The sequence below is a fragment of the Pinus tabuliformis genome, chromosome X (genome assembly GCF_031772625.1).
Source record: "Pinus tabuliformis cultivar Carrire ecotype Pingquan chromosome X, CPIR1, whole genome shotgun sequence".
NCBI lineage: Eukaryota > Viridiplantae > Streptophyta > Pinopsida > Pinales > Pinaceae > Pinus > Pinus tabuliformis.
The window spans coordinates 1,024,945,237-1,024,960,661 of record NC_142308.1 but is presented as its reverse complement, the minus strand read 5'-3'; the positions used below and the strand labels follow the sequence as shown (position 1 = coordinate 1,024,960,661).

At 36.2% G+C, this 15,425-nt stretch overlaps 1 protein-coding gene across 1 annotated transcript; it reads left to right on the top strand.

Annotated features, from left to right (window-relative positions):
* The first annotated feature begins 5,984 nt into the window (after window positions 1–5,984).
* Window positions 5,985–9,909, top strand: LOC149143238 (glyceraldehyde-3-phosphate dehydrogenase A, chloroplastic-like). The gene is made up of 9 exons (XM_089446353.1): window positions 5,985–6,187; window positions 6,321–6,443; window positions 6,541–6,702; window positions 6,839–7,024; window positions 7,135–7,298; window positions 7,680–7,744; window positions 7,944–7,993; window positions 8,221–8,642; window positions 9,379–9,909. The coding sequence occupies exons 1-9, from the start codon at window positions 6,074–6,076 to the stop codon at window positions 9,512–9,514; spliced, it is 1,422 nt and encodes a 473-aa protein (XP_089302479.1). The 5' UTR covers window positions 5,985–6,073; the 3' UTR covers window positions 9,515–9,909.
* Window positions 9,910–15,425: the final 5,516 nt, after the last annotated feature.

Here is a 15,425-nt window from a genome sequence, read left to right as displayed (position 1 = left end):
TATATAAAATATTTCGATAATAATTTTCTAAATTAAAATATCTTTTTTTTTTTTTTTACTTATCTATATTAAGATATTAATCTTATTTTACAAACTAAATTTCAAATATTTATCTATATTCAAATATTAATCTTATTTTACCTAACTAAATTTCAAATATTTATCTATATTCAGATATTAATCATATTTTACAAACTAAATTTCAAACAAACTAACTACATATATAAGCTTTATTCGGGATAAACAAGGCATAGGGTGAAGGACATTGCAGAGTGAGCGGAGAGATGGCCATTGTCAAGGGTTTTTCCTGCGCTGATAATGGAACCATAGACATCGCGGTCGCTGGAGGTGGGGTTGCAGGACTGATCACGGCCACGGTCCTCCACAGGATCGGCCTCAAGAGCATAGTGCTGGAGCGCACTGCTTCTTCCCGAGATGCCGGCAGGGGTTTTGTTATGCGGACAAAAGACTGGAAAATATACGACGGTCCTGGCACAACAGATACCATATGCCCAAAACAACATTTGCTTGATGGGCCATCCGTATCAGAGACGGATCTGGAAGTGAAGCACGAGAAGAAGCACGAGACCAGAGACCTGCACACAAAAATCGCTCTTGGGATCAAAACCCAATTCGAAGGCCGAAAATTGCCAGGGTTTGGATTGATCGTTCACGCTAACATAGTTCATTCTCTCATGACTTCTGCATGCAAAGATAGGGGACTGCAAGTTGTATATATGCCCCATCACATAATTGCATGGGCCAATCTCTACAGATCTGGGCTGGATCTACTCGATCTGAGCCGAAAATACTATAGATCCAGGCCGGATCTAACTGTTTGGAGAAAGTTCCAAGATTATACAGAACCTAGGCAGCAGATCGGATGGAATGGGCATCGATTGAGCAGAAGGAAAGCAGCAGATCGACCCAATAGGAGGCAAGATCTAGAAGAATGCACACACCTGGACCATCTGGCAACCAGCAAAGACACCGGTTTAGACAGGGCTCAGCCAAAATGCAGACATCAGGTAACTAAAAATCGATTTCAGATCTTTATTAAAATCCCGGAGATGAAATCTCTCTTAGTAATGGGTAAGTGCAGATAGCTCTGTTTCGCAGCTAAAGCAGAAAATTTGTGCATTGACTGGCTATCCTGGCCAGATCCAACACTTAGTCAGTGGCAGGTGGTCCCTCCAGGACAACAAAACCCTGGGAAGTTACGAGAACAATCCAGGAGAAACCATTGGTTTGAATCTCAGGCTGAGAGGAGGGGCCCCATCTCAGGGACAGCCAAGCAGTTCAGGAGGGAACAAGGGGAAAACAGCACCCCAGCACAATCCTAAGGGAGCTTCATCCTACAAAAACATTCTCCAAGGCAACAGAGAATCAGGATCTCCCCCAGATCAAGGTGGATATACACCCCGGCCTTATATAGTTGACCAGCTAGGACAAACTCCAGCCTTTAATATTGATGACATAGGGCTTGACGATTATGTTAAGTCTTATGAAACACAAGCTCTAATATGTCGCTTTAACAGCTTCTGGCCAAAACCAATGGACCTCTTTCATTGGATTTTTACCAATTGGACCATGGAATGCGACATACATCTATGTTCCAAAGGGTTTTTCATAGTCAGATTTACATCTAAGGAGATAAGAGATACTATCATCAGTGCTAGGCCCTGGTTCTGGGGAACGGCGGGGCTGTTCATAACCCCATGGTTCAAAGATTTTGACCCAAACAAAATGACTGTATCAAAAGTGCCAGTTTGCGTACGCCTACATAACCTTCCCCTTCACTTTTGGAGCGAAAGAGTTCTGGAAGGAATCGGGAACAACATAGGGAAATACATCAAAACAGATCTGGAGAGGATTGATGAAAGGATTTTCACTTTCGCACACATATGTGTGGAAGTAGACCTAAGTAAAGGGCTCCCAGATAGCATAAGGCTGATCTACAAACAACAGGATTGGCTGCAAGTACTAGACTACGAAAATACCGCCTTCAGATGTAGGATGTGCAGACAAACAGGACACTTGCAAAGCACATGTCCAGAGGCCAAGAAAGTTAACAGTAAAAGGAAGCAGAAATGGAAGCAGAGGAAAGGATGGAAATTATCCCCCCCTAACTCAGAGGATGAAGAATCTGAAGTAGAAGAAGACGACACCCCCACAGAGAATGCTGAAGTACCCCAAGCAACGAGAACCCAGAAGGAAAATACATCAGAAAACAAGACCCCACAGTCCTATCCAAATCAGGCAGAAAGGACAATCGAAGATCAGAGCATGGGAGGGACCAAACGACTTCACCAATCAGACAACTCAGATTCAGACAAGGAACCAGGCCCGCAAAGAGTAGAAACACAGTTAGTCATAGCATCGATCGAGCCTACTCAAGGAGAGTGGCGCAAGGTCGAAAAGAAAAAGGGAAGGAAAACCTGACGATCCAAATTCAGTTTTCCTTCTTCCCTCTTCTTCTTCTTCTTTTTTCTTTTTTCATTTTTGCACGCTAGTTGTGTATTGTTGTGAAGAGTGCGAAAGCACTTGAGCCCAATGGGCAGCTTATGGAAATGCTCAATGCATCTGCAATTGTAACTTTTCATTTTTTAATAAAAGGTTACAAATTTTTTCTCCTGAAAAATATATAATCTTTATTCAAAACAACAAAACAAAACACATAAAACATTTTACTTATCTATATTCATATATTAATCTTATTTTACAAACTAAATTTCAAACAGACTAACTACATATATAAGCTTCATTCCAAAAATATATTTTTATTCATAATTAATCTGTAGACATCATCTTAGCCTAAGCCAAATCCATTGTAAAAGCCACTACCTATAATTGTAGTTCCTATTATAATAATTCTTCGAGTTTAAAAGAAAAAAAAATACGGTGTAAAGAGCCGCTCATGCTAAATGGTGGTGTAAGAGCCGCTCACGCTATATCTCCCTCTCCAACCTGTTGGTGTAGATGCACTTAGACTAGCTGTAGACTAGCTGTGTTGGTGTACATGCAACTACATTAGCTCCAGTTAACTTATTGCTTGCATGCATGTGGCACATGTACACATTAGCATAAGATAAAGCACACTTAGCTTTAGTTAGCTTTAGTTATTGCATGCACAACTAAGCTTAACTTAGTTGCTTTTGTGTATTTATTCTAAACCTCATATTGTAGAATTTACTTTCATTCTTTTCTCAATTCTTGCTCGCTTTCTTCCTTCTCTTGCAAGCTTGTTATTGTTTTGCAGATCTAGATCTATCTGTGTTTCTCAAAAATCTTACATGGTATCAGAGCACATGGATTTGTAATCAGTGCACAAGCAATTTTATTTGCAGGTTCAGAAGATTGAAGGAACAACAAAGAATGGAGTCTAAATTGGAGTTTCCACAATCGACAATTCTCACTCCATATAATTATTTCGAATGGAAGCCAAAGATTCAACTTCATCTTAGAAGTAGAGGCTTATTTCGAATAACCATGGGAACGGAAGTTGAACCAACATCGGCAGTGGAGAAAGCAAGATATTTCAATCGCATGGACGAGGCCTTCGGCATCCTATGTTTATCTATTTCTCCGGAACTGCTATTTCATGTTGAATCATGTTCAACTCCAAATGAGGTATGGAAAATTTTGGAAGAATTGTTTGGCAAACAGGATGAAATGCTTAGAATAATAAATGATTCGATCGCAATCTATAGAAATCGTCGTGAAAGCTTTAGCTTAGAACCGGAGGACTCGCTTGTCGCCAGCCTGTACGCCACCAACTACGTCCAAGGTCTCCAAGAAACCGACGGTGGTGAGTACGACGACGACGAACCTCTGGATTTGATTTCGAACTTGCGAGAGATTGAAAGGAAAACAAGCTTACAACCCGATGATGACCAAGAGTTCGAATTCACGGGTTTCGTCGTCGATCAACTGGTCTGCGCGGGAAGCACGAATATCGCCGAGGGTTTGAACGCCCAAGAAAAGGGCCACCCCGATAGCCCCGATCATGAGTCCTGGACTGCCAACAAAGCGCAGAAAGTGGCCAATAAGTGCGTTGTTGATCAAACCGAAGCCACCATCAGAAAAGCCAGAGTTTCAGCCCAGGCCAGATCCGAGGCTCCCATGATAAGCGATGGGTGCCAATGGAGAAAATACGGGCAGAAGATGGCAAAGGGCAATCCATGCCCGAGGGCGTACTACCGATGCACTATGGCTGTTGGCTGCCCTGTTTGCAAACAAGTTCAGAGGTGTGTGGAGGACAGGTCGGTTCTGGTAACAACATACGAGGGAAGTCATAATCACCCGCTGCTGCCTGCGGCTACAGCCATGGCATCAACCACATCAGCAGCTGCCTGCATGCTTCTTTCAGGCTCTACAACAAGCAACGATGGAGGCTTCAATTCGAGTTTCATGCAGGCCGCCGCAGGAAGCCTAATGTCGTGCTCACCCGCCTCCATGGCCACCATCTCTGCCTCTGCTCCATTTCCTCTTGTCACGCCAAAGCTAGACGTCTTCGGACAGGACACTGAGAATAATATGGAGTCAAATAGGAAGACGGAGAAACTCTTAGAACTTGCGAAACTGGAGTTCAACATCTTTCAATCCATACAGAAGACAGAGTTAGAGTCCCTCTTGAGATGGTGGAATGATTCAGGTTCACCTCAGATTACTTTCAGTCGACATCGCCACGTGGAGTACTACACTTTGGCTTCCTGCATCGCGTTTGAACCCCAACATTCTGGATTCAGACTCGGCTTTGCGAAAACGTGTCATATTGTCACTGTTGTCGACGATATGTACGACCTTTTCGGAACAGTTGATGAGCTCAAACTTTTCACAGCCGCAATTAAGAGATGGGATCCGTCGGCCACAGATTGCCTTCCACAATATATGAAAGGAATTTACATGATGGTTTACAACAACGTAAATGAAATGTCTGCGGAGGCACAGAAGGCTCAAGGCCGAGACACTCTCAACTATGCTCGACAGGCTTGGGAGGATTTTCTTGATTCGTATATGCAAGACGCAAAGTGGATCGCCACTGGTTATCTGCCAACGTTCGAGGAATACTTGGAGAACGGGAAAGTTAGCTCTGGTGCATTGCAACCCATGCTGACTATGGACATCCTCTTTCTTCTTTTTTATGCATTGTATATGGGTACCTAAAATGGCCGTGTTGCCGGGACCCATTCATTATTGCATCACACTCACCTAAGTTATGCTTAAGGGGGGGTGTTGGTGTACATGCACTTAGACTAGCTGTAGACTAGCTGTGTTGGTGTACATGCACCTAGATTAGCTCCAGTTAACTTATTGCTTGCATGCATGTGGCACATGTACACATTAGCATAAGATAAAGCACACTTAGCTTTAGTTAGCTTTAGTTATTGCATGCACAACTAAGCTTAACTTAGTTGCTTTTGTGTATTTATTCTAAACCTCATATTGTAGAATTTACTTTCATTCTTTTCTCAATTCTTGCTCGCTTTCTTCCTTCTCTTGCAAGCTTGTTATTGTTTTGCAGATCTAGATCTATCTGTGTTTCTCAAAAATCTTACACAACCAGCCGTGGATTTCAGACCTGTTTGATCGACATTCCGACAAACTTTGATAATTTGAGTATATATTTTAGTGACCCATTTTCATTTTCAAAAAATATCAACACAATAAACTTTTACTTTAATAATCCAGCTCAGGAATAAGAACATACTTTAGCTTTAATGTACGCTCGGGAGGATATTAACACATTTTACTTTAATGTCAAATTTACAGCAATCAAATCGAAAAATGAAAGAAGGTTGTCGTTAAAGACGGTTGCGTGGAAGAAGAGAAATGACGTGACAATATTCTGGAGCACCTTCCTTCAAAGATAAGGCATATATGGTAAGAGAAGCCTCTGAAGAATATGACAGGGGAGGGTAAGGCATATATGGTAAGAGAAGCCTCTGAAGAATATGACAGGGGAGGGTGCCTCTGTGTATAACTATATATATTGATAGCCAGACAGACAGATGGATCAGTCAAGTCATCAACTAAATTGCAAGGTATTGTTGCAATCAATCTCTAATCAAGAATGGCTTTAGCTTCATCCGCCCAAGCAGCCAACATTGCAGCTTCCGCTCCTGCGCATCGCCCCGCAGCTGCCAGATCCTCATCTTTGAGCCGCTCACTTCCCTCTGTCTTCAAGGTTTGTTTTTTACTATTCATATTTTTTTCACTGTCTAATACAATAAGAGCTTCAGGTTTATTTCCACTTCACGTGCCGCTGCAAGGCTGAGAACTTATAGCCATTAATAACAATCATCTTGTGTGCATTGCAGAGAGCTGAAATATCAGAGTTTGCGGGCCTGAAAACGACATCCGGTTGTATCACATATGGAAGACATGTACGGGAGAACAACCTCAGCCTCTTTGATGCGGTTGCCTCGCAGGTTGTAGCTAAGGTGAGCCAATACTATTCCCAATCTTATCCACTCATCACAGCTCGCGCCGCCATTCGTATTTGCTGATTACTTTTTATCTGGTAACTGAAATAATCAGGCTGGAAACTCGGGAGCCGTGAGAGGAGAAACCGTCGCAAAAATGAAAGTCGCTATCAACGGATTCGGACGGATTGGCCGCAATTTTATGCGTTCCTGGCATGGCCACAAGCGCTCGTCTCTTGAAGTCGTTGCCATCAATGACACAACTGGTGTGGAAAATGTATGTTATCAGTTATAACAGGGGAAGGGTTCATATCACTGCGTATATATATACACACACTCAATGTTTAGATAGTGTTTATATATATATATATATGTTACTGAGTGTTTCGTTTTACTTTGTATTGTGAGTGTAGGCCGCTCATCTCCTGAAGTATGACTCAATTCTGGGTAGATTTGATGCTGATGTGGACGGCGTATTTAAAGGTGGTGAGAATGGTTACAGAAGTATGCACGTGGGTGGGAAACAAATCTTTGTTCTTTCTGAGAGAGACCCCTCCCTGTTGCCATGGAAGGACCTCGGTGTCGACCTTGTCATCGAGGTAGGGGCATATATATTTTGAAATACATACACATATGCTTCGACGAATACGTAGTAATACTGTGGTTGTAGATATGGTTGAGCCTGAATTAACGCAATCCGGTGATGCAGGCGACTGGAAAGTTTACAGAGAGAACCCAAGCTCAGAAGCACATTGATGCCGGGGCTAAAAAGGTGATCATTACAGCATCGGGCAAGGGCGAAGATATCCCCACATATGTTGTGGGAGTCAATGACAGCAATTATGCTCACGACGATAGCAACAACATCTTTAGGTTAAATTTTCATTGGTTTCTCAGAGTCATGTCATGAGTCACGTCAGTCCTTTATAACGTAGAATTCGATATTAGTATATATACTATATATATGCCGTGACCATTGAGGTTTACATGGGGCAAAACGAGAAAGAACTACAAGTGGGCTGAATGAGTTCCAATAGTCTAGATTTAAATTTTAGTGGTGTAGAGTTATTTCTAGATTTAAATTTTTGCGGCGTAGAGTTATTTTCTCTGTCTTAAAAAGATGATGTTTGATTTCTTGCTTTTCACCATGAAGATGTTTTGTTTTTCCTTAAATATTTCCAAAAAGCAAGTGATAATAATATCCATCCTTTACTTGATTTTGACATGATAACATGACTTCACTTCACTTTGCAGTAATGGATCTGGCACAATAAATTGCCTTGCTCCATTAATCCAAACCCTGGACAAAGAATTCGGTGGTAAGTAATTCTGCCACATACAAAAATAGTTATAACCAAATACAATGAAAAGATTTCACACAACCCGGTTCAGTCGTACTTAAAGTGAACTATATTGTCAGGGAATGGAGACTATTCTGTAGCAACAAGTTATTTTTATCTCTTATTTTGCGTAAGATCTGCAAATAATGATGATAATGGTGTGATGTCGTTGTTGCAGGCATAGTGAAAGGGACTGTCTCCGCCACACTTTCATATACCAGTGATCAGGTGATTGGATTGTGCAAACATTTTTCTAAAGAAAATTAGTGGGAAAATCTGAATAGATGCTAATTTCCATATTTGATCTCCATCAGGTTTTAAAAATATATATTTGAATCTTACATAAATGTTATTTTAAAAGTTCGAACTCGACTAACTGTGAGTGTTTCGTCTAAAATATTAGAGGAATAGTTAATTGGAACTGAATTAATTTCAGATCGGATGTCTTAATGCAGAGTCTGCTGGATGCAATACACTGTGACAGGAGAAGAGCAAGAGCGGCGGCGCTAAACATAGTTCCAACGAGCATCGATATATCTATTAATACACTATCTCGAGTGCTGCCCAGCACTGTGAATCTCAAGGGCAAGTTCAATGGCATTGCTATGCGCGTGCCCACCCCCAACGTTTCTGTGGTGGACTTGGTGGTCAACGTGGGGAATAAGGGGTTCACGGTAGATGATGTGAAGAAAGCCTTCAAGAAGGCTGCTTCCGATGGACCCCTCCATGGTATTCTTGCAGTGTGTGACGAACACTTGGTGTCCATGGACTTTCGCGGTTCCCACGCTTCAGCCATGGTAGATAACACACTCACCATGGTCATGGGAGACGACATGATTAAAGTGGTCGCTTGGTTCGACAATGAATGGGCTTACAGGTATTCATCACATAACACAAAAGTTAATATAAAATGCATTGTTTCCTCGCAGTGGCCATTAAATAAATACCGTTCACTATTTTGCACTTTAAATAACTATAAATAATTGAACCATTGGATATACACATATATATTGAATCCCTATAAACTGATATTAAATTAATTAATTTAATATTTAAAATGGATCTGTTCTAATAGAATATTTAGATCGATCAAATAATGTACATATAATTCAGGCTGTTCAAATAATGTACATATAATTCAGGCTGTTGCTGCATGCCGCAGTCTAATTAGTCGGAAGAATTGCTCAGAGAGTTATGAAATTTCTGTCATATTTAGAAGAAATTTGACAAGGATTTTTGTAAATTCAAGTTGTAGTTGTTAAACTTCAAAATTTTAGGTGTTTTAGATGTTTTTGATGGTGCTGAATCCATTTCCAGCATCAAAAACAGGATTCAAATACTGTCTTTACAAGAGTTTTTGAAATTTTTTTGCCCAGATTCTAACCACATTTAACTGTCCAAGCAATTCCTCCACTTCCTTAAACAGACTCCTAATTGCCTTCCCACACTATATATAATTAACTTTTACCCAACTTTTAAATAAATGGTTATTTATTTAACTTTACTTATTTGATTCTTGTTTTGATGGCAATAAACAGTTTACCCCACTTTTAAATAAATGGTTATTTATTTAACTTTTCTTATTTGATTCTTGTTTTGATTGCAATAAACAGCCAAAGAGTTGTGGAGTTCGCACACACGGTGCACGCAAAATATGCAGCGGCCCACGGCGAAGTTCTCGTTCGTGAGGAAGAGCAAATGTGCAGGGTCGATACAGAGCACATTGAATGCAAAATACACGACGTTTGAATTTAATTAGCGTTTCCTACACCCCTTCCCTCATCCCTACTTTAATGGAGCTTCCGTACTCGTTTAATCAATGGAGTTTCTTCTTTTACGTGCTTTTCTGTTGTTTCATGTAATGCTCCTTCCAATTCTTGTTGTTAAGGCTGGACTTCCGTCAGTACCCTGCAGAATAAAAAAATTGGAGTTGGATCAAGGGGTTATTAAAAAGGGTAACGCAATGGCGCTGTTTTTATTATTATATTTGAAGCTCCAGCTTGATCGGATTTTATATATTTAGGTTGTTAGAATGTCCTCTTTGTGGTTTTTACAGAGGCCACAAGTTACGTGTGAGTCAAAAGACATGTGTCATGTCTTGTAATAATATTCCTTCCTCAATAATAAAATTGTTATTTGATATATTTCTTGTTTCCTCAAATTCATCGGAAATTATTCTTAGCTGACTTCCCCCGGAGGATAATGACTTTGTTTCATGGATATCGAATAATGCCAAGTTTTTAATGTAAGAAATCACTGAATTAAATGTAAGGGAACATTTTTTTTTTATGATTAATTGATTGAATATAAATTTTTTTATGATTAATTGAGAGTGAGTGAGTATGTATTGAAAGTATTTCTGTTTGCATTTGTTTATAATGCGATTTTTTGAAAGGTTTTTTGGTGGGTTTTTCTAGTCAAAATTCGATAGCAATTTATTGGAATCACAAGTTTGATAGCTAGTTTCTACACAATCAAAGCGTCCCAGGGGTTTTTAAGGGTGCTAAATCCAAATATGGAGTTAAAAAACCATTTTAAATAATACAAATCAAGATTTAACCTCAATATTTTCCGCCTGATTATGTCACCTAAATCTCCAAAAAGTCGCATTATAGACAACTCCTGTTTGTTTTATGATATTAATAAAGTGTATGTGTTGTTTATTTTAAATATAGTTAAATTAATTTAGAAATTAAAGTTGAATTCAAATTAGTGTTAAGGTTTAGAGTTTAGTCAATTTAGGTTTTATTGATTAGTAAATTGAGGTATCTTGTTAATTATACTTTTGCATTGTAAAAATAGAGAATCTAATCCTATTTAAAGACAATAATAATGTTTTATTGTAGTGATAATGTTTTTGTTGAGAATGTTGTTTAAAAAAAATTACATTTATAATGTATAGATAAATATATTTTAAACTCTAATTGTTATAGCCAAATATCTTTGTGAAAACTCCAAAAAATATAATATTCAAAATGGAACTTTGTTATTTGTTGTTTGAATTTATAATCATTTTCATTTATTATTAATAATTTATTACTGATTTTTTATTGATATTAAATAAAATTATAGAATTTTTTCACTATAATTTAATTTATTTGTTAAAATTCATTTCATTTTCATGGGCTTAAACCAAATTTTGCAATAAATAATAAATATTTAGTTAATATAAATAAGTGGTTATTATTTTAAAAATAATTATATAATAATTAAATGAATCTTATATTAACTGTCTAAATATTTTTAATATATATTAAATAAAACTTTATGGTTTGAATCAATTTTCACTTCATTATTAATGAGTTTAGCCCATTGCATCAATTTTCACTTTATTATTAATGAGTTTATCCCATTGTATCAATTTTCACTTTATTATTGTATTTGTTTATGGAAAAAGTTATGTAATTAAACTAAAAAAAAAATTAATGGTCTTTTTTGCAGTCTTTCCACAAGATAATCCGGTGTCAATAACTGCCTTACATATTTTATGCCATAATTTGCACATATAGTTGCAATGTCAATGCATTATTTTTAGATATTTGTGTATTCAAATTTTTATTCTTAATCTTTGAAGGAAGTAAATAATAACACATTTACAATCACTTACTTCCCAATATAAGTTAAGCAATTATTTGCATAAAAAATGGATGATAATCAGATGTAGAGAAGTGTTGCAGGGCACTCAAGTTACACATTATTGTTGAAAATATCAACAAGAAATGATAAAAATAAAAATGTTAAAAATAGCATTGTTATAAATAGCATTTCGAGATATACTCCAACTCTGTTGAAAATAGCATCAAGAAATGATAAGGATATATTTCAATTTTGATTTATCCTTGAATCATAATTGAGAATTCAAATTCAAATTTAGTCTCACTAGCTATTTGAAAAATAATTAATTAATTCATCTTGAGTTAATTAGTTGGAGAAAATCAAACATGAAGTCTTTGTGAAGACATACAACAGTTATCTTTTGATTGAGGAAGTTATCCCTTAATTAAGGACATAAGGATGAGTTGTATTTGAGTTGTAATTAGTTAGCTCAGTTAACTGAGTTAAAGACCAGTTAAATTAGTTCCAAACAGTTTGAGGAAATAATTGTGACTTCAGTTAGTTAATGCATGCATGCATGCAATGCAACTAGTGTTCTCCAAATAACTGAATATTCTCTCATAAAGAACTCATGCATGTCAGTTCAGACAAACACACAGTTGAGATTAAAGGCGGGGACAATGTACTATCATTTGGAGGAATTTTCTTATAAAGGAAACTCATCCACGCAGAAGGAATTTTAGGATTGCGCAGTTAATTCAGAGGTCAGCAGTGTGTGAGGTGGGAATCACATAGGTGGCAGCTTGAGGACCCAGGAGAAACTGCGGAAGGAGATAGGAGGCTTGGAGGAGTGAAGGAAGGCATATGTGTTGTCTATTCTGTCTATGAGCAGCAGTGAAGGATTGTACTGAGCACTGGATAGCTTGTGAGCTAGTGTGATTGAATCTTCTTCTATGTTATATGCGTTCTGGTTGATCTTGCTCAATTTGATTAAGCTTCGCAAGTTTGATTGTAGAAGTAGATTAAGTATTTTGCTTTAGTACATTGCATAATCAGTTTAATCTATAATGAGAATTTCTACAATTATATTTTTAGAAAAATTACAAATTAATATATAAGTGGAAAAATTAATTACTTACTAAAATGCAAAAACTACTTGCTTAAATATTAATACTCAATAGACATTAACTCCCCACAAATATATTTATATACATCCTTTAATTATCTTTTTTTTTTAAAAGAAACACTACTTAAATCAAAGTGAGTAGTAATTAATAGTTAAATTCAAAAAAAAAAAAACACAACTAAGCTAAACAAACATATCGTGTCTATTTCTTATATATATTTTTAAGTCAGTTTTCTACATTTTAAAATTACATTAATCAAATCCAACATGTCTGTTTCTTAAATATATCTAAGTCAGTTTTCTACATTTTAAAATTACATTAATCAAATCCAACAACCTGTATCCATCACATAGCAATATTAAATACCGTAATTTGGTAAAATAAAAGGATAACAAACCGAAGCTTTTATTTGTTATATTTGAAGTACCAGTTTGATCTGATTTTATTTAGGCGGTTGGAATGTCTTGGTTTGTGGTTTTTATAGAATCCAAAAGATATGTGTGATGCCCTTTCCAGTGTTGAGAAGCATTGATTGAGGTTTGTAATAATAATTCTTTTATAAAATAATAAAATGGTTATTCTTTATATTTCAACGTAAATTATTCCTACTTGGCTTTGTTTTCCTCCGGAGGATAATACTTTTGTTTCATAGATATCGAATAATGCTAAATTTTTAATGTGCGAAATCACTGAATTAAAGTAAAATAGCATTCCGTAAGGAGTTGGGTAGGTATATATATATATATTAAATCGAAAGTATATTTTGTTTCATAGATATTGAATAATGGCAAGTTTTTGATATAGAGAATAACTGAATTAAATCTAAGCGGGGTCATTAAGGAATTGAGTATAACTTTTTATTATAGTATAATTAATTAAGAGAGTGTATTTATAATTTAGATTATATATATGATTCAAAGTACTTTTTGTTCTATGGACATTGAATATGGTCATCTTTTTAATATAGGAAATCACTTAGTTAAATCTAGTAGGGCTGTTAAGGATATATATATATATATATATATATATATATATATATATATATATATATATATATATAAAAGTAATTAAAATTATTTATTTATTTTGGTTCAATTTTTTTGAAATGATTAATTTTTGTAAATAATAATATACCTATGATAAAAATAAAATATAATATCTATTAAATGGATTAAAAAGTATATATATAATTTTATATAAAAAAATATTCCAAAATAAATAATGTTTTAAATATATTTTAAAGTTTAATTTTACCATTTTATTAATATTAATATTTAAAAATTAGTTTTGATTAGTGATTTACAACTTTATTTATGTTTGGGATGCTTCTTATATAAAAATATTCAATGTTTTATTACATTCAAGCCACTATTCCTATAAGCATATAAGAGCCAAAAATAGAAAAAAGCTTACAATATTAACAAAACAACATACTAGATATTAGTGAAAGGAATGTCATTCCCAAACCTTGGCCCCCCTTTTGAGGGAACATTGTAACATTTAAATCTCGAAGATTTTGAGCAACAATACTAATTTCATTGTTGGAGGAAGAGAGGTCTAAGGAATGCTTATCCATAGTGGATTGAAGGTGTTCAATTTGTTCGCATAGGATATAGGGCTCATCCTCCTTCATGCTCAATATGATGCGGTGTTCCATCAACAATTCCATGGTCATGGTCATGTTGGAAACTAGTTGATTATGTCTCATTTGTAGTGTGACAATATCTTCCTAAAGTTGATCGATTCTCTCCATCAGCCGCTTGAATTATGCACTTGCGGACGTCAATGTCTTATGTAGGATAATCTACACCCATGGATGGTACATAAGAGTTTCTTTTGGTCATTAGTACTAAAGAGGAAAATACACTCAAAATTTAAGCTCCTTTAGGAGATTTTATCTCCAAGCTTCCTAAGATGACAATGTCTCAGCATGAGAGATATTATGCCAAATTAGATAGATGGTGAAATTATCTTCCAACCTATAAAGAAAATAGAGGAGAAGGCGTGGATAACCTTTCTAAGTCCTCTCCCATTGAAGGCATATACCAAAGGTTGATAACTAGAACACAAAGTTAATGAACCTTGCAAGAGCCTTTCTATCCATGCATAGAATTAAGAAAATATTACCATGTCTAGCCAATTGAATTGAAACACATAATAGAGGATAATAGCACCCCAAAATTCAATATATTGGAGGATGAAAGTCCAGTTGCAACTACCTCCCTCAACCCACTTCAATTTATAGAGTATATCAAAGTAGAGTGACCCCCAAAAATGACAATTTTCTCCAAACAAAGACGTGGAATAATGTCTCCCAAAATTTCAACCTCAACATAAGGAATAATATACCCTAAAATTTACCTAAAATTTTAAGTTTATAATTTGTCTAAAAAGCAGGGAACATCCTAAAGTACTTCTTTTGAAGCTTGAAAGTAGGAAAAAAAGAAGAAGAGCTAACTAGAAAGAGGAAATTCTATATTTCATATTGAAACTTCTCAGTATAGCCTTTACATTTACTTGGAGTTAGATGTAGAAGGTATGGCTAGAAATAGTCAAGGCAACTCGCTAATTATAGATTATATTCCTTTGCTTGATCTCCTTGTCCACCCCCAATTTTTACTTCTGTCATTCGTTAAATTATAAGTACCAAACTATGGAGCAGGTATTCACATATTTTCCTTACACTACTTGTAGGCCTAATTCCATGCAAGCCTCCATCTTCATAGGGGATATGACCCTTGCTATGAAAATTTCCATCATACTAGTATGAGTGAAAAACATAAATCTCTCTCAAAATCACAAAGGACCATCACCATCACCTTTGTTTGCCTCAACATACAGTGCCAAAAGCTAGAGTGGTTGATTCTGCCCCACTCCATCCATGAATATGATTAAATTTACATGGAGTTAAGTCCATGAGAATTCCACCTCGCTCCTCCATCATGTTTTAATTTCAAGTAAATTAATCTTTCCATATT

Bases quoted from the DNA above. Each gene is read 5' to 3' on its own strand.
- LOC149143238 (XM_089446353.1), top strand. From the start codon at position 6,074: ATGGCTTTAGCTTCATCCGCCCAAGCAGCCAACATTGCAGCTTCCGCT. The intron at 7,025-7,134 runs GTAGGGGCATAT...CCGGTGATGCAG, and splicing joins GTGTCGACCTTGTCATCGAG to GCGACTGGAAAGTTTACAGA. The intron at 7,745-7,943 runs GTAAGTAATTCT...TCGTTGTTGCAG, and splicing joins CCTGGACAAAGAATTCGGTG to GCATAGTGAAAGGGACTGTC.